The 22,090-nt window shown below is 41.6% G+C and overlaps 1 protein-coding gene across 3 annotated transcripts in view; it reads right to left on the bottom strand.

The window, feature by feature from the left end:
* Positions 1-4,437: 4,437 nt before the first annotated feature.
* The window catches only part of GADD45A (growth arrest and DNA damage inducible alpha), a 49,331-nt gene continuing 31,678 nt past the window's right edge, over positions 4,438-22,090 (bottom strand). The window contains exons 1-4 of one of the 3 annotated variants that reach the window (XM_061633385.1): positions 7,752-7,997; positions 7,276-7,377; positions 6,346-6,565; positions 4,438-5,140 (exon numbers count right to left, since the gene is read on the bottom strand). In XM_061633385.1, coding sequence (XP_061489369.1) covers positions 5,027-5,140; positions 6,346-6,565; positions 7,276-7,376 — 435 coding nt within the window. In that variant the 5' untranslated portion in view covers position 7,377; positions 7,752-7,997 and the 3' untranslated portion in view covers positions 4,438-5,026. The other 2 variants (XM_061633382.1, XM_061633384.1) reach the window with 2 other exon arrangements.

The raw sequence follows: 22,090 nt of genomic DNA, 5'->3' as shown, positions 1-22,090 counted from the left end.
ATCTGACTCAGTCAGTTTTTATTAAACAATGTCAGTGGAGTGAGCTCTGACAGCACCACAGAGGAATGGGATTGCCACTTCCCGGTTTCTGCAAGGCCCCTGTACCTGAGGAAGCTGCATGACAAAGAAGCAACAGGTACAACTTTCCCTGTCACTGCCTCCCTGTACTGGATATCATGGTACCTTCCTTGTACACTGTTGTCTGTCATGTGAAGTCACAGGAGCCCTGGAAAGATAAAGGTGACAACCCCACAAAAGAACAGCTGATTCCCCACTGGTAGTTGTTGCTGCTGAAAGCCTTATTTGTGGTCTACATGGCACTGTGGATGTGGAACTTCTATGCCTCTGTATGTTTGTTGCCCACTTGGTTTGTGAAGAGATGAAATCCTTAGCAACAAACACTTCCTCTGAGAGGTGATCATTAGGGGTGAGTAAAAGAGAATACTTATTGCCACTTGGATATCTTCCATCTTACTTCAGTTCCACTCCTTACTCTTGATAGTCCACCTGATACCAGCTTTGAAACACTACCTGTTGGCCAAGATATAATCATTAAGATAATAGTCATCCAACCTATAAGAGAATTTTCCTACTGTTACTGTTTGTTCTGCTCAGTGTGCCCTGCCTCTGGTCCAGCAAAAAAGAATGGGTTATGAATATCTGAGCAGCAGTTGCAATCAGTGGAATGGAATACTTGGTGTTCACTATCAAAGGTTGTAGACTTTATATATTGCTTTCCCCAATACATGGTGGCGGTTCACCTGCATTTGGCAGTCTGCAGCTTACAGAGGCTCCTTCCTACGTTGTTCATACTGTTTCTGTATGAAGAATACTGCTGCAACCTGTTAAGCAAAAATGGTTATTAAGTTAGTACACCCTTTCACCGACTTTTTTGGCAGTAGGAGGCAACTCTGACTATGGGCAAATGAACAGTTGCTCTTTGTGTGTGAAAGCAGGAGGGAGTTGGGATAAATAAAGAAGATTCAGGAGGGAGTTGGGATAAATAAAGAAGATGCAAGAGTCTTCTGAAAAAGCAACTTGTGTTATTTGGCCTTCCTCTTGGTTCTCCTCTGGCTATTGAATATTTGGCTTGCGGTGAAATAAGTCCTGTTCAGAGTTGAACCATTGAAATTCATGACCCTAAGTTAGTTATGTCTATTAACTTCAGTGGTCTACTCTGGGTAGAACTAGCATTAAATACCACCTTTTGTTTTTTGTATCTAGTGACTGCATAAAGTGTACCACTGGGATATATGATGTGGACACAGTTTTAAGGTGTTCCAAGCAACACTGCATGGCACAATGAGAGATGTCTGTAAATAGATCCAGGGCATTTTCCACTGGCAGCATTTCTAGCATGGAGCTCCAGTGTTGTGCACAGCGAGGATAAGATGGTTGGGACTGATATCTTTCAGGTTTTCATTCCAGCAGTTTCAAGTGATGACTTAGCAAACTAGTTTCGAGTTTTTGCAGCTACACACATACTTTAGCTGCAGTTTCGTCAGCAGTTAGTCACAGATCTTTAACTGCCTGCAGGATTCTTGACCATCTGGTTCCATCCATCTGGCATTGCTGCTGAACAGTCTCCATTCATTTCATTCAGGCATGCAGCATTCCATACCAGCAATCCTTGAAGTAATAGCACTCCTGCTTACTATCAGCTTTTAAAAAAAAGTTTGGAATTATTATGTTAATGAGAGGCATTTTTGCCTCTACATTTGTAATATTAAAGTACAGTGCAAAATATTTTTGAAGCCCAGTAAGCCTTAATTGTATATATTTTTGTGTCAAACTGACACTTAAAATTGCATGCAAAGCAGCAATTCAAGGTTTCAAGGGACAGTGTCATATTTCAAATAATGGCATGGTTTCTTGCATTGCTAAACTTCTGTTCTTTGTGCTGTACTGCATTTTAACTTCTTGCTTTCCATCAAGAGTAGCTACCGTTGGGTAATGATTAGTGATGTTTGTTTTTTATTTCCATTTTCTAGTTCTTTCTTAATTATGTTTTTTGACTTATCACTAACGCTTTCTTTGCTCTCTGCAATGAGGGCTACTAGTAAAAACAGTCTTGGGTGCTGACCATGTTCACAACAACATATGCTACACCCAGTTCTGTCTTTTGTGCTGTATAACTTTCTTGTGTGGTGCAGCATTGGAACCTGTAAAACTATAGTATGGTAACGAACTCCATTGTATCAGTGTAAGAGTCACTCAGATGAGATCCTCTCTTACCAAAAGTGTGCCCGAGAAAGATTTGCACAGTTGAGCTACTTCTCTATGTCCCATGTACAGCAGCAGTGGGGAACCTGTGAGTCCTCCAGCTGTTGATAGACTGCAACTCCCATCATACCTGACTATAGGCAATGCTGGCTGTGGCTGTTGGGAGTCCCAACAACATCTGCAGGACCACAGGTTCCTCATTCCTGGTGTATACTATTGCTAATTGTAGTTGCCACAGGACAGGAAAACACAAAGATCTGGCGATGTCCTCTGGGCATATACCACAAGGTAAGCACTTTTCCTTTAAGGCATCTGGTACAGGTCAGCTCTACCATTACTAAAGCTAGTGCTTAACTAAGTTGCTTTAGGTCACCTGGGTAAGAAAAGCAACCAAGAAATAAATAATAATTAGTCAATGTAGGCAGTTTGCAAGAGATAGCAGATTACAGAATCACAAATTATTGTTTTATATTTTTACCATGGGGGGTTGCTACTTGCATTTTTTACCTCAGACACCAAAATGCCTTGTGCCATCTCTGGTCTGGGATTCAATATTAAGAACATCTGTTGTTTTTAGAAATGTTGATACTGTAAAGCCCCCTTAAGTGCTTATACCCAGAGAAAGCTTTGTTAATTTGACTTCCTGCCCACCAATCTTCACAATATGCTGTGATTTCTCATCGTTTTCCAACCCTAGTATTGTTTGATCTTTTTGCATGCTTGTTCTTAAACCCTTTGTTCCAGAATATTTCCATTTACTTTCATGAACTTCGGCAGAGTAAACAGAGTTTGCCTTGCTTTTGTCTGTCTTGTGTATATATTTAGGCTATGCCTTCTTCAGAGCATATCTCATGTGCGTAATGCTGCAAGCAATTCAATGGCTCCTTAAACAGCCTATAAATATGAAAATATATGCAGTTATGGGTATGATTTTAAACTGGCCTGATCCCTATGAACATTTATGTGACATAAAACAGTCCCATTGACTTTAATTTAGACACTTGCAGAGCAATTCAACTCATGGGAAGCTGTTGGAAGGGGTGCCGCTGCCGGGAAGGGCCACAGCATCCATTTGCTGATCAGGAGCCACTAGGTCGGCTGACAGTTGGCTTAGCCAGGAGTTGTGCACAGGAACAGAACAGACAAAGGCGACTTTCACAAATACCCCTATCAGCGAGTAAGCACTCCTCATTGACTTCCAGTAGAATTATTTTCTTGGACTGGCCTTTTCCTTGGCGAAACTTTGGCTCGGATTGGAACCTACAGGAGCTTTCCAAATGGGAGTTGGATATCGAGCAAGTCCCCCCCTAGCCCTTCCTCCAACATGCAACCATAATGCCCCTTTTTCAGGCCCTACACTGGCTTCTACTGGCACCCCTTCCACTGGGCTTCCTGTGCAGTCCCCAGGCTGAGCTGGCAGAGCTGCAGGTCCGCTGTTGCTGAGCCGTGGCGAAGGGCTTCTGCCAGCAGAGGCAAAAGCCTGGTCACTTAGCTGAGGGTCCGCCGTATCCAACTCCCTCAGCCCAGCGTAAATATGAGTTGGATTGTGCCCTGAATCAGGTTGCACTTTTTTCAAATATCACTCAACTAGGAGGCATACAGAGAAAAATTGCCATTTGATTTGTTGATTATCAAACTTGAAGCTGTTCAAATGAGAACAAATTACCCTTTATAGATATTTAGATCCTTTCCTTCTATATCAGAAATGTGCATTTGTTCCATGCAACACATTTTTCCTTGATGTTACTTTTATCATTTTTTCCAAATACTCGGCCTGAAGACTTGCTATCTGAGAAAATATACATTTCCTTAAAATAGTTAATGTGTGTGCTATGATTGCATAGAAAGTATATGATTGAGAAGTCTGTCAGAAGCACATCTGGCTATTTTGTGGGACGCAGGTAGTAACAATTTCTCCCCGTGTCTACACAATTTGTTCCTTTTCATTTATTTTTTTATTAATTGTTCATCTCCAGCGCGGGAGTGGTCATCCAGCTAAGGCCCTTTCCAACTGATATCAAGGTCCTTTCCAACCAAGTTTTGTACACTCTCCACCTCTGTGTGCAGTATCCTAGAGGCTTGATCCTAGATCAGCATGATCCCATTTTTGTAATAATCAGTTTTCTAAGAACTGCTTTTCCAAAACCAACTTCTTGTGCTCTCTGTCACAAAAGCAACAATACTGATTTGCCATAGCTTTTAAATTTTTATTTCAGTGAACATAGTCCAATTTCAAACAATTTATTAAAAGGTAGCAGTTCAAACATTTTAATACAAGTTGTGCAAGCAGGATGCTCTTGAAAATCCCTAGCATAAATAAACCTTTCATTGATATCATAAAATAACTTAATATTTCATAGAATAAAAACTTAAGAAATCAGCATATTGAAACAAAGGAGATAGTTTTAAGAGTAATTAACCCTTTTAGCTCTTACAAGTGAAAGGTATTTAAAAACAGAAACAAAAAGTTGCTCTTTTGAAACGCCAACAAAGCGCATTTGGTGTGTTCTTAAAGGAACTCTGCCACACTATTTTCTCAGCCTTCTTGCAGCGCTCCAACTTCCTCCAATGACTTCCTATTGCTCCCTCAACATAGCTCTGCTTTGGGTCCATCATCTTTCAACAGCAAAGTCAAATGTCCTTCAGTTTCGCACAACATGTGGTTCAACCTCAACCAACACTTGACATCAGTTACTGTAATCCTTGTGTCAGAGGCTGGGAAATTACTTCCTGAACAAACTACTAAAGTATTTTGAAACTTCAGTGCAATTTTTCTGTTCAGTTCAGCTTCATCCATATGCTGTCACCGTTCAGGAAGGTTAATCACTGGGACCCACTGATCCATGTAGCGGCTTTCCCGGCAAAAGCAAATCAGCTGACTTAAGGCTGGATCCTTCCACTGAGAGGCATGTGGATTCTGCAGAAGGGAGGAGAAGGGAATGGGTTGTTGTCAGCATAAAATAAAATGCTAAAAAAGCCTAAATATAAATGCCACAATATCTCTTTCGATCTAAGTATCTGTATACATTTTGTGTTTGTAGCATATTCCACAGGCTATTTTGAAATTGTTTTCTTTACAACTGGTAGAAGAAAAAAAGGCTGCAGCTGGAAGTATTTATTATGCAACTTCAAATATATATGGAATTTTTACTTTGTGTGAGGAAAATTAGTCTGTAAACCAATTCCTGTAACTTATCCAAAATATGTTAAGAACCTTCTATAATCAATTTGGATAAAGATTAAGCAATAGCCTTAATAAACGTTTGGTTCCAGTTTTGGCTATATTAAGCATCATCACTGTTAAGTAGAGCTCATAATACAGGAACCAGTTCTTGATTGCATGAACAGCCAACTAACTGCTCACCTTTGTACAGGCAATTAATTTTTTAATCATATACAAACATGCAGACAAAAAAAACACAAGTGTTTGTAGGATCAGGTCAGACGTTTAGGCAAACATTTATTTCTACTAGAATTATTCAAAATATTACCTTGGCTGAATTCTCCTTCCATTTACACTTTTAGTAACTTCAATTTTAAAAACCCAAATTTAGCAACAACTGCCCACAATTCACATTCAATTCTGTGAGTGGATCAGCATTGTGTAACAGTGACCAGTCTTCCCATCACAGTTAAACAGAGCTATCCAGTAATGACCTCTGAGCCAATTAGTAACAAGGAAAGACAAATATAGGCAGGGAGTTACTGTAGAAAGGTGACTCATGGGGTTGTTCTCCCCTGCTGTCAACAGGATGAAACGTGTTTGAACATGTCTTTGCTTTGAAAATCCCTATGAGCGACGTAGGAAGCATGGTACATTTGTGCAGAGGACAAGGTTATCTAAGGAGGCCGTGCTGATCTTTCATTCAAACTAAAGAGGCAGATTTGCAGCACTGGAAGGACACTGAATAAACTACTTATAGTATCCACCGTGCTCTTCAGTGCAATTTTTAAAAAGCCAGAATGGGATTAGAGTCATTAGACAAGATTTTTACAATTTGCAATTTAAGCTTCTTTCAAGGAAATGCTGCTCTTGCAGCTAAGAAGGCTCTGAGGTAAGAGTGAGGTCACCTTGGTGGGTGGGCTTTTATGCCCTATATGTTAATAAAATACAGCACTTACTGTCACAAGTACGCAGTGCAGGTCTGCAGGCTGCTCGCCCCCTCCACTTGCCCCCAAAAGCAGCAGCTCTGCTAGCCGGCTTGGGTTGCTCACTCGCAGTATGTTAATGTCATTCTCACAACAGAAAGCTTGGATCAGGGTAAAGTGAATTTGTAAAGCAACATCCTGGTTGTCTTCCTCATCAGCTGCCAACAGACACAGCACCACATTATCTGGATCTCTGGAGAGATAAAACAATGCAGGCTAAGTTAGTCACAGCCCAACAAACAAGATGTGTTTTTCAATGACAGAACAGAGACAAAACAGGAACCAAAGTCACAGAGACATATAAACACATGGTACAGTTACAGTCATATTACTGTATTTTCTATGTGCTTGATCTTTCCCACATCAGATTACAGGAGCTGAATTTCCAAGTGCACAATATCTACAACTAAGACTTGTGGAGCAGGGGGAGTTTTTGTTTGTCTTAAAGAGATCTGATTACACTTCAGCACCAAACTGAAAGGGAAGGTCACATTTTCAAAACAGCTGTTCAGCAGTTCCCATTGTGTCAACTGTCACTGGGTGTTTAGAACTCTTGCACTGTGGGTAAAAGGGAGAGAGGTTCTTCTGAAATCTGGCTCACAAAAGAAACTCTGCCTAAGTGGGAAACTCATGCATGATGGATGATCAAGCATTTATATGACTATGTCCACACGGGCACCCAGAGATTATTTTATTTATATTTATAGATTAAATTATCTATCCACTCATTTTGCGTAAGTTCATATCTTAAGCACACAGTCAATTTTTATTTACCTGGCATTTCCTCAAGTAGATAAAGGAGATAAACCCACAAGCCCTTAGACACAGCAGTCCAATGAGAGGTGGGAGGACCTGGTTCTTATTAGTCAATACAATAAAGCTCCAGAAAGCCAGTTCACTTACACGTTGAGTAGTTTGGCAGCCTCGTATACCCCAATGGTGATGCTCCTCTGAGTCAGGGCTTTGCTTAGGACTTCCTCCAGGGCATCCCCTACCTTCTCCATGCTGATGGCAGCCAAGGGAAAAAAGGGGGGGGAGGAGGAGCGTGAAGCTTTAATTAGTTTTTAAAAACAGCAAAAATTGGGAAAAGCGTTAAAAAAAATTCAAATAGATCACCTGCCCTAAATAGTTCCCCAGCCCACATTACCTCCTGGCGCCCTCCTAAGCTGCAAAACTGAGGGAAAGGCTGACCTGAAAACTCCCCTTAATATGAAGTAATTGAGTCATAAAGAAGCGGGAGTGAGATGCGACTATAGGAAAAACATTTCTATGTGCAGCTTATTTGGATTTAAGCGTGTTTGTTTATCCTGTCAGGAAAAAGCCAAGCTACACCACACACACGCACTGCACCCCAGATTTTCGGTCTCTCACACACGCACGGATCTCATTTCTCCCGCACCGGCTCTTCTCAGATCGCCTTCAGGCATTATTGCACCACCGCTTTCCTCCCCCTCCCCCTCACAGCTGTGAGGTGACCGACGGTGGCGGGCTGGGGGCGGCGAGTTGGGCGACCTTTTGCCAACAATGTCTTCCACTAGATCTCGATCAGGCAAACTTAAAAGCTCCAGGCAACTCTTCCTTCTCCACCAACCCCACAGCAGATACGAATCCAGCCAAGCTGTAGTTATTATGTACCTTCCAAAAGTCTGATGCTCCCCAGCAAGGTCTTCCAGAGTCATATTGCAGCTACAGATCCCTGCAAAGGGGGAACGGGAGAGGCGATGGGAATCAGGTGCCCAGCCCTAAAATCTCTTTTTTTCCTTCTTGACGGGCTGGGTGTGTGCTTTGGTCTGGCTGCGCTCGGGCAAATCTGCGGTGCGTGTCACCCGAGTAATCAAATCCGCAGGCGCTGCTGCTACTGCACTTTGCTCCAAGCAGTCCGTTCCTTCTTTCACCCCCGACCCTCGCAGCGACCCTCGCAGCCCCGGCTCACGCAGATCCTTTCCACAGCCGCTGCAGCTCTCCACACAGTAGTCAGTCTGAGGGACAAAAGGTTCTTTTGGCTGGAGTTATCCTGCCAACCCCCAGCCAACCGTCTCCCGAGTCGTTTGCATGCGGCCACCCGATTGGGCTATGCAAATAAGCCGTAGCGTTCAACTTGCAACCACCCAGCCCGCCCACAGAGAGAGCAAGAGTTGGGAAAGCTGGGTCAGGAACTTTCTCTGTCCTCCCTTGTACTGATTGGAAGACGGCTAAGTTTTGAAGGGTGGAGTTTGCTGTGGGAGAGAGTTGCGGAGGCTCTTTCTGTCTCCCTGCTTCAGCTGTTTTTCTTGCTGATGCTTTGCTCCCCACTTCTTTGTTTTAAGAAAGGGGAGGGGGAGGAGGGATTTGACGGTAAGCTTCTGGTTTGTAGGCCTAATGCTCTGTAGATCACCCCTTACACTAAATAGTGAGCTATAATAACCAAAATGGAGCGGACACACGGCAATGAATACTTTAACTCAATCAATGCCTGATGCTTCTGTAGATCAGGAAATCGCAATGAACTGCGTCATGTTTCCCCCTGCTGTTTTTTTTTAATTATTAGGAAATGTTTGCTGTTGGTTTTGAGCTCTTAAGGACACGGGGTTTGGATGAAACGCAAGAGAGAATTTTATGGGAGTTTTGAATAGGTACAGACATTTGACTTTGAGACTAGCTTTCTACATTGCAATGAATCTTTGACCTGTGACCTTAGGGTCATACTTGCAGTTTGATTTAACTGACTTGCTCTAGATCAGGGAGGGGGAACTGTGTCCCTCCAGCTGATGTTGGATCCAACTCGCATCTGCCCCAGCCAGCATGACTAATGATTAGATATTATGGGAGTTGGAGTCCAGGCCAGCAACATGTGAAGGACCACAAGTTCCCCAGACCTGCTGTAGATATTGATGTGAGGACAGCGGTCTACTTTAGCAGATGATTGGCACTTATGAAATTTTGCACTTGTGCCATAGTTTTCCACATGTGTATGAAGCAAGTTGCAGCTGAGTACAAGAGCTTTGGAGGAGGCAGGGAGGTCTTCTCTCATCTTAGCAGTATCATCTCAGGTTCACCAAGGCCTTTTACATATGCTTTTTTGTCACTTGATGACAGCAGTATCCAGATGCACTGCATGTGTGAGGAGTGAGTCATCAAAGACAAAACACTACAGACAGACCTTTCACAGACAAACTTAACTTCATTGATTTCAGTAGGACTACTCTGAGTATGACTCAGTTCGTTACAACCCAATGCATTTCAGTCTATCCAATTTACACATTTAGCTGCCAGATAAAAGAGAAGTTCACATGAAGGTTCATACGCACATACACCTCCACATAGTGAAACACTGGGTGAGAAGGGTTACAGACCTGTGTGAGCTAGCCATGGCTGACACTGCAAAAATTCTCCCCACCATCCATGTGTGGTTGGTGTGTGAAAGGGCTCTCTCCTTGCATACTGGTGTGATAGAGCTCCAAGCGGTGAGAGGCCCTGATTGGTCCAGAGTCCCTCCCCGGTTGGTGGAGCTTTATCTACGTACACCAATATCTGGGGACAGCAGTTTCCCACATCTTTTTAATGTGCCAAGAGCGGAGAGGCTATACAGCCCCCCGATCTCCTTCCCCAGTGTTTCACCACATGGGGAGGGCCATGTGAACCTCCCTATTGGGTACAATAATCAAGCAAAGTGCATGCATATGTGAACAAACCACGTCGTGTACAAGTAATATTTCAGTGAAGTCCTGTACATTGGGGGAACACTAGAGATGACCTGCTAGCAGACACAGGGCTCTGGTAAGGCAAAATCACACACACCTGTTCTGTGCTGCACAACAAGCATTCTGAAGCAGAATGAAAACCCAGCATTCTCTGTAATGCCAGGCAATTATTATTTTTTGCTGCAAACTGTGTATTAAAGTATGTGCTACTGAATAATACAAAAAAAGTCAGTATAGAGCTGAACAAAACAAAAAATAGTCATAAAGTTCACATTCCTCCTTCGCTTCCCCAGTCCATGGTAGGACCCTTCACACGTCAAACTGCACAAATGAAGCCGACCGTAAACTGAAGTGGGTGCAGATCTGTCTGCACGAATATACATAGTTCTAACAGACATTTTGCAAATTAATGGAGCTTTTAAACCTGTTTACATTATCTGAGGGCCAAATGCACAAGTTGGCTCAGTATAAAGGAATGTTCTTTTCCAATCCATTCTGCATTTAGGCCAATGAGAGGAGAGTTTCTGGTCAAATTGACAATCAAGAGAAGCAGTGGTCTCCTATCCCTGGAAAGGCCTATAAAGAGGAGGAGCTTGGGTTTCTCTGCTTCTTTTCCTAATGACATTACTGTTGTTGGCCAGAATCTAATTATAGCCTCATGTGGTGGTCACAGATTATTGTTTTGAGGGGGTGTCCTCTCTGTAAGGAGCCTAATGCTGGCATGGAGACTCTCCATGTGGTTAGGTGAAACCCAATGTAAAACGTCTTTCAAACATTACAGCTTCCATGTAGTAAGTTCCTCATGAAGGCCTTATAGCCTGAGTCAGCCATTAGGCCCAATTAATTTTAAAAGGGAGTGCATGCAAGGATATTATTCCATGTTGGCACAGTTGTTTGTATGAAATAGATCTGCATGGGATTGTGACAGTTTCAGCCACACTAGTGCAACCATCCCCACAGGGATGCCACTTCACTCAAATTGTTTTGTACATTGAACCTATGTGATTCTGTTTCAAGTAGCAACCACACCACTATATTAAATGGTCATTAGGAGCAAGATTATGTATGGCAACACCTGAGGCATAAGTAGTGCACTGAGGTGTCATGTCCAACAGGGACAGCTGAGTTACAGTTTTTGCAGTGGGGCAAGGGGGACCCACACAGGCAGGGCTTCATTTGAGTCAGGTCTTAAGTCCTGGATCTTGTTTGGAATGTCAGGTCTGGAGTTTGTTGTTAAAGAAAAGGTGGCCTCTGTTCATGTGCAGTATTCACTGCCCTTGCGACTATATAATCACAGCCATTCTGCAAATCCCTGGAATTGGGGACAGGGGATCTAGGCAAGATTGACTCTGTATGAGCTCCTCCATTACAGATACAACCAGGCAAGTAAAGGGATGTTCCACATGAAAGAGGACAGCATGGTTGCTTGCCAGCAAATTGAGGCGTCACTCTCAAATCTCTTGCACTGCGCTATATCTGGTTGACTTCTGTTCTATACTAGTTTCTTCATTTCTTCTCTCATCAAGCCCACTGCTCTTACTTCCTAGCCATTAATTTCCACCTGGGCTGTTATACTAAAAATCAGAGCTATATATACAAGATCATACTTCCAAATTATAGAGATAAAAAATGTATAGAATATAAACTGTGTATTCTATATATGTTGCCCAGTTATAGGTATATATTTTATTAGTTTAATAATTTTTTTATTCCACCTTTTATTAGTGCACCTGGAAGGTTCAACGAAGGAGATTTTGGAGTTGTCTGTATAAACCCCGGTTGACGGAAGATAGCTGAAAACTACTGGAGAGCACTTGGCTAGCCCGATGAAGGTAAGGAACTACTAAACAGTAAAAATAAAAGGAAAAAAACTATAGCCATTGTTTTTTGCTGCCGATTTGTCAGTGAATTATGGGGGATACCCCCAACCCACTCTAAAAGTCCTGGCAGACTGTATCCGGGCAGTAGGATAACCACCCCAGTATAACGTGTTCAGAGCATCTCTCTGGCTGCTGCACAAATTGAAGCTTCTGGACTGTCTTTTAAGGGTGGTCTCATGTAGAGCACATTATAGTAGTCCAGCCTGGACATAATAAGTGCATTTGTCACTGAGGCACGATCTGTTTTATTTAGAAAAGTCTATACTCTGCAAATCACCTGACACTGATAAAAAGCAATCCTGGCAACTGGTGACACCTGCACCTCCACAGGAAGTGCAGAGTCCAGGGACACCTCAGACTGTGTACTTGGCTCATAAGGGGGATGCAACCCCACCCAGGACTAGTTGTATCATCCTGGTTAGCAGGTTATCTGACCAACACCACTTCTTCCCTGTCTGGATTAAGTTTCAGCTTGTTTGCCATCATCCACTTCCAAACCCTCCAAAAACCTATTCAGGGTTTCCACCGACTCCTTGGGATTAGAATATAGAAAAAAGAGATAGATCTGTATGTCATCTGCATATTATGATACCTTTTCCCAGACTTCCAGATGACTTTGCCCAGCATTTTCATGTAGATGCTGAAAAGTGTGGAGAACAATATTGGAACACTGAGGCACCCTTAAGGCCATTGGTCAAAGAGTGGAATAGAGGTACTTCAGCACTACATTCTGGACCCCAACCCTCTAAGTAGGACTGGAATACTGTTTAACAGTGCCTGATCTCAATCCCCAAGAAACAGACCAACAGAATACTATGGTCAATGGTACTGAAGGCTGCTGAGAAATCCAGGAGAACTAGTTGGATTGCACTCCATTTGTCTATTTCTCTGGCATAAGTCAATCATCAAAGCAGTTTCCATCCCAAAGCCAGGCTGGAAGTCAGATTATAATGGATCTAAATAATCAGTTATGTAGCATGTTGAGTTTGTATATTCATAATTTCATAAACTTTGCAGCCACTCAGACTTGATGCATTGCTGTTGTTTTCTGTTTTAGGGATGTCTACTCTGTGGCCCTCCAGATGTTGCTCTCCGGTTCCCATCAGTCCCAGCCAGCATGACCAGTCAGGAATGATGGGAGTTGTAGTCCAGCAACATCTGGAAGGCCACAAGTTCTTCACCTCTGCTCTATTTAGAATACAATTCAGTGAGCACCTTAACAAAAGTTCTAACACACTTGTCCTTTTTCTGTCTATGGTAGAAATAAGCATTATGGATACTATTTAAATAATCACACAGCCAATTTTACTGGGAGTCACTTGATTCTTCAGACTTCCAATCATTCCTTCTCCATTTCTGCTAAGTAATATATGGCAAGAAACCAGCTCTAACTCTAACTTGACCACCTTTCATAAGCTAGTTGCTCTGAAACCTGCTAGTCAAGTATGTGGAATGTTTGGTACTATTTGCTGCCTTTTTTAAGAACCATCCTACCTCATTGAGACTAATTTCTCTGGATTGCTTGTTGATATTTTATCTCATGATTCCCTAATTCATTGTACTAATGAGATCACCAATAAATTTAGGACATTGTCCCAACCGATTCCAAGAACAGCACAGTATTTTAATTTCATGCATCTGTCAATTAAATGTAAAAGCAATGTTGAAATAAATTTGATTGGAAAATTACTGTCCTCAGTTTCCGATATCCTATTAAGAAACAACACATGGGAGACTAAAAGGCATCATTATTAGCATTACCAGTCAGGCCTACAACAAAATCACAGTATATCTTCTTCACCTCCCCTAACAGGAGTACTCCTATGCAGGGTCCCAGTCAGCCTCTGGATACTATAAGCTATTAGGGGCTCAAGTAAGCCAATTCTTCTTCCCCTCAGTTTCCTTTTCTTTTTCTTTTTTGCATTTTATATATACAGTATGATGAACATGAAAACAGACAAATAAACAAAAACAGATATATAAAAGATCAAACTATAGAGGTACAAGAACAGATTATAGACAAAATGCAGATTGGGAGACTCTCATCCCCAACCAGAATCATACCATCCAAACCTCACATGCGGGCACTGGGAGTGAGCTGAAAGTATTGGTCACAGTAACAAAGATATAAAGTCCCACCATATAGCACAGAAACCTTCAGACTCTGCCATACCCTCAGAAACCTTCAAATCACCCCCCCCCCGGCCAGGTTTCTGTTTTCCTTTTCCAATAAGCATTTACTATATGATGGCTTCTAGAGACGAATAGCATGCTCAATTGTCACTGGCTGTGTCTTGAGGTGCTTTTTCTTTTAATTTGCAAACATAAATTTCAGCATATCTGGACAGTCCCCCAAGTACATAGAGAACTACTATGCTATCTTATTTGTAGTTGATGGTGCCATATTGATAGGCACTCAACCACCTGAATGTATGTGTGTGTGTGTGTATGTATGTATGTACTATGTATGAAATATCCAAGTTCTATATATGTTTATTTAGCAGTAAGTCTTCAATGGGGTTTTCTCCCAATTAAGTTTATAGGATTGCAACCAGAAATAATTCCTGTTAATTCAATGAGGCTTCCTCCCAAGTAAGTGTGATCAGCTTTGATCTGGTTTGGAACTATTGACTGGGAAGTTAAAACTTATTTTTAAAAATTGTGCTGCTATACTTTCACCTACTGTTGGAAGGTTCCCACGATTCACTGATGCATTCCATGTTACCCTCTGCTTGGGAACATCTGTTCTAACCCAAACCCTTCAGCTTCCTTTCTGGTCTCCATCTGGCATCTCATGTCTGTTTTCCAGATCCATAACTGCATTTGCAGGATTAAATCCTGCCTCATCTAATTGCCCTGAGATGAACAGAGAAGGAAGCCAAAAAGAGGTTATGGGTGCATTTAGATGAAAGGGCAAGTTGAGATCTGTAGAAGAAGGAAATAGGTGGATATTGTTGGTTTAGGCTGCAATCCTATAGCCTTACTTCGGAGTAAGCGCCATTGAACTCAGTGAGACTTCTAAGGAGACATTAGTAGGATCTAGTATTGTGCTATTAAATATGCATGAGCATTACCAGGATAAAGTATGAGAGACAGACTGAACAAAGGAAATGTGAGTGCAATGCAGATTTTTGAGAAGCAATAAGGAAGTATGATTACACTATGTGTGAATTTTTCTTAGTAAGTAAATGTGCGAGAGGGAGATGAAGGTGAAAGAAGTTGGAATAATGGGTACATTTTAGCATGCTTTTTTAAAACTGGTTTTAGTTTTGTAGCATAGTTCTGCTAAAAATTTTTTCTGGGGGGGTATTAAACCAGGACTGTCACTAGAAGCTAAAATGATGAAACTGAGGTTATCCTAATTTGGACACATCATGAGAAGACATGAGTCACTAGAAAGACAATAACGCTGGGAAAAACAGAAGGAAGTAGAAAAAGAGGAAGGCCAAACAAGAGATGGATTGATTCCATAAAGGAAGCCACAGACCTGAACTTATGAGATCTGAACAGGGCGGTCCATGACAGATGCTCTTGGAGATCACTGATTCATAGGGTCGTCATAAGAGTGGCCATTGGCCAGATAGGCGACACATACATTAAATTATTATTATTATTATTATTATTATTATTATAAGTCGTAATCGACTTGAAGGCACATAACAACAACAACAACATATAGCTGCTATTTTTGTGGTAACGTGATGTATTTTATCCAGCCTTTCAATGCATGCTTATGGATGGTTACAATTCTAATTTGCCTTAAACAGCATCCATACCCATTGTTTTCCTGGGGGTATGTGTCCCACAAAAAGTTGGTGCAGAATACTTCTCAATCAGATAGCATCTAATATGGGTCCAAGCTTCTGGGTTGTTGTTTTTGCTAGTAGTAGAAAACAATTTTTACCAGCACATCAAGCAGTGCTATCTGTGAGTAGATCTGCTTGCAAAGGGTAAGCCAGAACCTTCCTCCACATCCTCTGGCAGGGAAGTTCTCCAACCCACTGCTTCGTGCATCCAGATGCAGCTGTTCCCCACAAATGGATCTGCAAGGAAGGGTTCTATCCTGGCTCCTCCCCAAGCAGATTTATTTGCAAGGAAGAAGACCTGTAGCCTACTGCATGGTGCAGCCAATCCAGCAAGGTTAAAAAGCGTGCTGGTGAGTTTCATACTTATGAGTAATTCTTGGGTTATTCTTGGCATGTGTGGACTGCATATGCACAAAGAGTGCAACAATAACTTACTGGGGCAAGGAAGGACAAATACAAAGGAGTATATTCCTTGTCATCCCAGGAAGCAACAAACTGGTGAGGAGATAGCCCTCTTTTGGGGGCCAGCCCTACCATTAGGTAAGTGAGGTGGTTGCCTCAAGCAGCTGATTTTGGGTGTCATGAAAGGGCTGCAAATTCTTAGGCATTTAACTGATTTTTATTGGGGGTTTTTATCCAAGGGAGAGACATTTATGGGATTTTCTGCCTCAGGTGTCAAGATAACTTTGCCAGCTTTCTGTATCGTGCCCCTTGACTTGGTGAGGGTGGGGTGGAACCATTTGATGTTTCACTGCAGATAGCAAAATGGTATGGACCAGCCCTGAATTTCCCTAACTCTCAACGTGGGTGGGCAGAAGCCTTGTGACCTCCCCCAAACATCTCAGCACTTGGGAATGACCCACCAAGCCTTTAACGCTGCCTCATTTTTGACACACAATCACATCTTGAGTGTCTGGCTCCCTTCTTATTCTGGTAAATTATTGACGTAAGAGCTGAGGCAGAAGATATGGTGAGAAACTTTGTACCTCTGTCGAAACAGGAAGGGTTGAGTCCTTGAGCTATTAATGTCACAAGGGCTGGCTTGAGAAACCGGATCCTGAAAAAAAAAAGGATTTGGTACATAAATGGGTATCCTATTTAAAAAAAAAAGGATTAGGTATATAAATGGGTATCCTATTTTCTGCCCAAGAGAAGAACATAGGATTTTTAGCTGAGAATACAAAGGTATGGATTTTGTTCTTCACTCTACTCTTATCAGGGGGAATACCTGAACTACATTTCAGGCTGGCTTTTAGATTTCCAAAAGTCTGTGTACAAAGGAAATGACTATTATTTATATATTCATTGTTATTAGGAGGGAGGGAGAGGGCTGACCCAAGACATTTGCTGCCTAAGGCGAAGGGCAAGAGGGGGTTCCCTCCCAATTTGACATACAGAAGCTGACCAGACTAGCAGTTGAATCTTACATCAACCATGGTGACAGGATAGCATCCTCCAGTGCACGTGAGGCAGAAGGCTAGTTTCTCAGGGGAGAAGAGGTCATGTAGCACATCCAGCCCTGTCCTCCAACAGAGGGGAATGGTGAAAGGGCTTAGGAAGAACATCAAGGGGTCTGCTGTAACAAAGGATCAGAGCTTGGAAAAGTTACATTTGTGAACTACAACTCCCATCAGCCCAATCCAGTGGCCATGCTGGCTGGGGCTGATGGGAGTTGTAGTTCAAAAAAGTAACTTTGCCAAGCCCTGTAAAGGATGCACCTGGTACCTGAGTCAGTTGCCTCACTTTTGCCTAATGGCAGGGCCAGCCCAGGGGAAGAAGTAATTATGAGATTTGCTACTCATTTTTCCTTAGCTGATATCTTTTATATTATCCACTGACTTGTGTAACATTGAAACAAGCTCTTTCAGTGGGAACTTGATAACCAATCCAACCCCAAATGGATTGTGTGATTTATTGGCAATCCTTATCCACCGGCCAATTTAGCCCTGGTTATCCAGTGAGCCCTCACTGTCATTCCATGTGGATAACTACATGTTAGAGGAAGTGCAAAGGTCTGTACTCTCAACTGCATGAGTCAGCATTTCCTCCATCAGTAAATGGCCAAGATAAAAGAAGGAACATTAACACAGGAGTCAGAGGAGCGAGGTTGGCTTTGATCTACCCCATATTTGCAATGCAAATTACAGAGGTACAACCCAATGCTGATAAGAATGCAGGTTCAGTCATCAGTCTTGCTCCTTCTGCTATGCTTCAGGTGAGTTCAAATACTTTTATTCCTTTAAATATTTGTCACGTTTTAAAAAATTACAATTTCAAAAGAATTAGCAAAAATGTTCTATGGATGGGGCCATCCATTGAAAGACAACAGGGAGATATCAGCATGCAGATTTTCAGGAGTACACCTTTTTTTAAAAAAGAAACACCAACTGGGGTATGGGCCTCCAACCCAGCCCAATGAGAACTGAGCACTCTCAGTAGTCATGAAATGCTGAGAGTCAGTTGCGGGGAGGGGACTAGAAAACAAGCCAGCCAGGGTAGGGAGAGTTGAGCAGAATGCCCTGCTTCACTGGAATGAAACTCTATAAATAAAAACAACCCCATTATTTATTTCTTTGTGTATTTAAGCTGTTTTTATACTACCTTTCATGTAAACCTCACAATGTAGTGGATAAAAATTCCATTGAAACTTACTTACAGAATAAATAAGAATAAAAAATAATTGCTAAGAGGAAGGATACACTGTTTGCAGCATTTTCATCCAGGTCCCACTTGTTGAGTCAAAGATCATGCTTTAAAAGCAATACTTTATGTTTAAGTGAAATTATTTTTAAAAAAGAGTTTAAAAGCTCTATCAGTTAAACCAGCATCACTTGTCCATAAGGCCCTTCACTTACCTCTTGATCAGATAATCATCATTTTGGGAAGAAACCATCCATCTAAGCAGCAAGTATTATTTGCTTTTTTCCAAAAGCTCCAACACCACTCAACCAGTTAAAATCTTCAAAGTGTCATTTGAAAGCCTGTGGCTTACCATGCCAATGTTCATGGGCTGTCATACTAATATACCATTTTGTAGCCATGTATTGTTCTTCCCTCCTTTATTTAAAAAAAAAAAGTATATTCAGCAACTACAAAACACTTGGCGTTGCAATATGAATCCATCCAAAGTAGGGAAGTTTGCATACATTTTACTAGTTTATTACAATAGCAAAATCTAGAGTGTCGTCTTTTAACAGAATTTGGAATATTTGGATAGGAAATATGATAAGGAAATGGAAGGGGTTTTCTCAAGTGTATCTGAGATAACAACAAATGGCAGAAGTAAAAGATCATGTCTGGTTTCTACGTCACTGATGTAATAAGATTTTGGAACTCCTGAAATTATTACTTATCAAGTTCAGCTGTCTTTTTAATGTGCTTTGTAACATTATACAGCTTAGAGTAGGGATGGAGATCCTATGGCCCTCAAAATGTTTCTGGACTCTTGTCATCCCTGATCTATGCGTGGATGAGTTGATGGTGTCAGGAGGAGGGGGGAAAGCTGGAGTGCTTGGTCTTAGAGGACAGCATTGATCTAGTGAGCATAACTGAAACCTGATGGAATGGAGAAAACCAGTGGGACACAGTTATCCCTGGATATACACTATATTGGAAGGACAGGGAAGGATGTATTGGAGGCGATGTAGCTCTATATGGGAAAGGGAGCATTGAATCCAGCAAGGTAGAATCTCCAAAAGAGGCAGACCCTTCCACAGAATCATTGTGGATGGTGATACCGGTCCCCAAGAGTAATTTAGTACTGGGGACAGTCTATCATCCCCCTGATCAAAATGCTGAGGGAGATCTTGAGATGAAAAATGAAATTGAGGAAGCATTCAAAGTAGGAAATGTTCCAGTAATGGGTGATTTCAACTATACCCTTACATAGACTTGCTACATATGTGTACAAGTCATGACAAAGAGGTAAAATTTCTAGATACCTTAAATGACTGTACCCTAGAACAGTTCATCATGGAACCGACTAGAGAAACAGTGACACTGGACTTATTCTTAAATGGCACCCAGGACCTGGTGTGAGATGTAAGTGCTGTCAAACTAATTGGGAGCAGTGACCATAGTGCTATTAAATTTAATTTACATGTAAACAGCCAATTGCCAAGAAAATCCAACATGGTCACATTTGACTTCAAAAGAAGAAGCTTCCCAAAAATGAGGGGATTGGTAAAAAGAAAGTTAAGGCAAAGTCCAGAGGGTCAAATCACTCCAAAATGCTTGGGAGTTGTTTAAAAACAATATTAGAAGCTCAACAAGAGGGTATACTACAAAACAGGAAAGGTACCACCAGGGTCAAGAGCATGCTGGCATGGTTAATGAGCAGAATCAAAGAAGCTATTAGAGGCAAGAAGGCTTCCATCAAAAAAAACCTGAAGTCTTGTCTGAATTAGGAGAATAAAAAAGAACACAAACTCTAGCAAAAGAAATGCAAGAAGACAATAAGGGAGGCTAAAAAAGAATGTGAGGAGCACATTGCTAAAAACATAAAAACCAACAAAAATATTTAAATACATTCAAAGCAGAAGATGGTCCAGGGAGGCGGTTGGACTCTTGGAAGACAAGGGAGTCAAAGGTCTGCTAAAGCAGGATAAGGAGATTGCAGAGAAGCTAAATGTATTATTTTCATTTCTCTTCACAGTGGAGGATATAGGGCAGATTCCTGTGCCACAACTAACTTTCGCAGGAAGAGAGTCTGAGGAACTGAGGCAAACAGTAGTGAGAAGAGATGAAGTTCTAGGCTTAATAAATAAAATCAAAATTGACAGATCACCAGGTCCAGATGGCATCCACCCAAGAGTTCTCAGAGAACTATGATATGAGATTGCTGATCTTCTAATAAAGATATGTAACTTGTCCCTCAGATCCGCCTCCATACCTGAGGTCTGGAAAGTGGCCAGTGTAACACCAATCTTTAAAAGAGGATTGGGGGGGGTGTCCCAGAAATTACAGGCCGGTTAGCTTAATGTCTATCCTGGAAAAACTGGTAGTAAGTATTGTTAAAGATAAAATAGCCAAGTATATAGAAGAGCTAGTCTTGCTGAAGCGGAACCAGCATGGCTTCTGCAAGGAAAAGTCCTGTCTCACTAAGTCCTGTCTCACTAACCTATCAGAGTTCTTTGAGAGTGTCAACAAGCATATAGATAGAGGTGATCCAGTTGACATAGTGTACTTGGATTTTCAAAAAGCTTTTGACAAGGTACCTTACCGAAGACTCCTCGCTTAGCAGTCATGGAATAAGAGAAGTCCTTTTGTGGATCAGGAATTGGTTAAGCAGCAGGAAGCAGAAAGTAGGAATCAATTAACAGTTCTCCCAATGGAGGGATGTAGAAAATGGAGTTCCCCAAGGATTAGTATTGGACTTGTGCTTTGTAACTTGTTCATAAATGATCTAGAATTAGGGGTAAGCAGTGAGGTGGCCAAGTTTGCTGATGATACCAAATTGTTCAGGATTGTTAAAACAAAAACGTATTGCAAAGAGCTCCAAAAGGACCTCTCCAAACTGAGTGAATGGGTGGTAAAATGGCAAATGTAATTCAGTGTAAACAAGTGTAAAGTTATGGATATTGGAGCAAAACAATCTTAATTTCACAGATAAGCTCATGGGGTCTGAACTGGCAGTGACTGACCAGGAATGAGAGAGACCTTTGGGTTGTCGTGGATAGCTCAATGAAGATGTCAGCCCAATGTGCGGCAGCTGTGAAAAAGACAAATTCCATGCTAGGGATCATTAGGAAAGGTACTGAAAATAAAACTACCAATATCATGATGCCATTATATGAATCTATGGTACAACTGCATTTGGACTACTGTGCAGTTCTGATCACCTTACCTCAAAATGGATATTGTAGAGCTGGAAAAGGTTCAGAAAGGGCAACCACACTGATCAAGGGAGTGGAACAATTCCTCTATGAGGAAAAGTTGCAGCATTTGAGCCTTTTTAGTGTAGAGAAAAGATGAATAAAAGGTGGCATGACAGAAGTTTATATAAAATTATGCATGGCATGGAGAAAGTGGATAGAGAAAAGATTTTCCTCCCTTTCTCATAACACTAGAACCCATGGACATCCAATGAAGCTGTATGTTGGAAGATTCAAGACAGACAAAAGAAAGTAATTCTTCACACAGCACTTTATTTATTTAATTGTTTGTTTGTTTGTTTATACATACCCCACTCTTCCTCCCAGAAAGAGCCCAGGGTGGCAAACAAAAACACTAAAAGCATTTTAAAACATCTTGAAAACAAAAGACCTTAAGACATATTAAAACAAAACATCTTAAAAACATATTTAAAAAAGCAACTTTAAAAACATTTTTTAAAGCGTGGGGGCGTGGCTAG

Source organism: Rhineura floridana, chromosome 6 (assembly GCF_030035675.1).
Source record: "Rhineura floridana isolate rRhiFlo1 chromosome 6, rRhiFlo1.hap2, whole genome shotgun sequence".
Taxonomy (NCBI): Eukaryota; Metazoa; Chordata; class Lepidosauria; order Squamata; family Rhineuridae; genus Rhineura; species Rhineura floridana.
The sequence above is the reverse complement of the archived record's forward strand: the minus strand, read 5'-3'. Positions and strand labels throughout refer to the sequence as shown.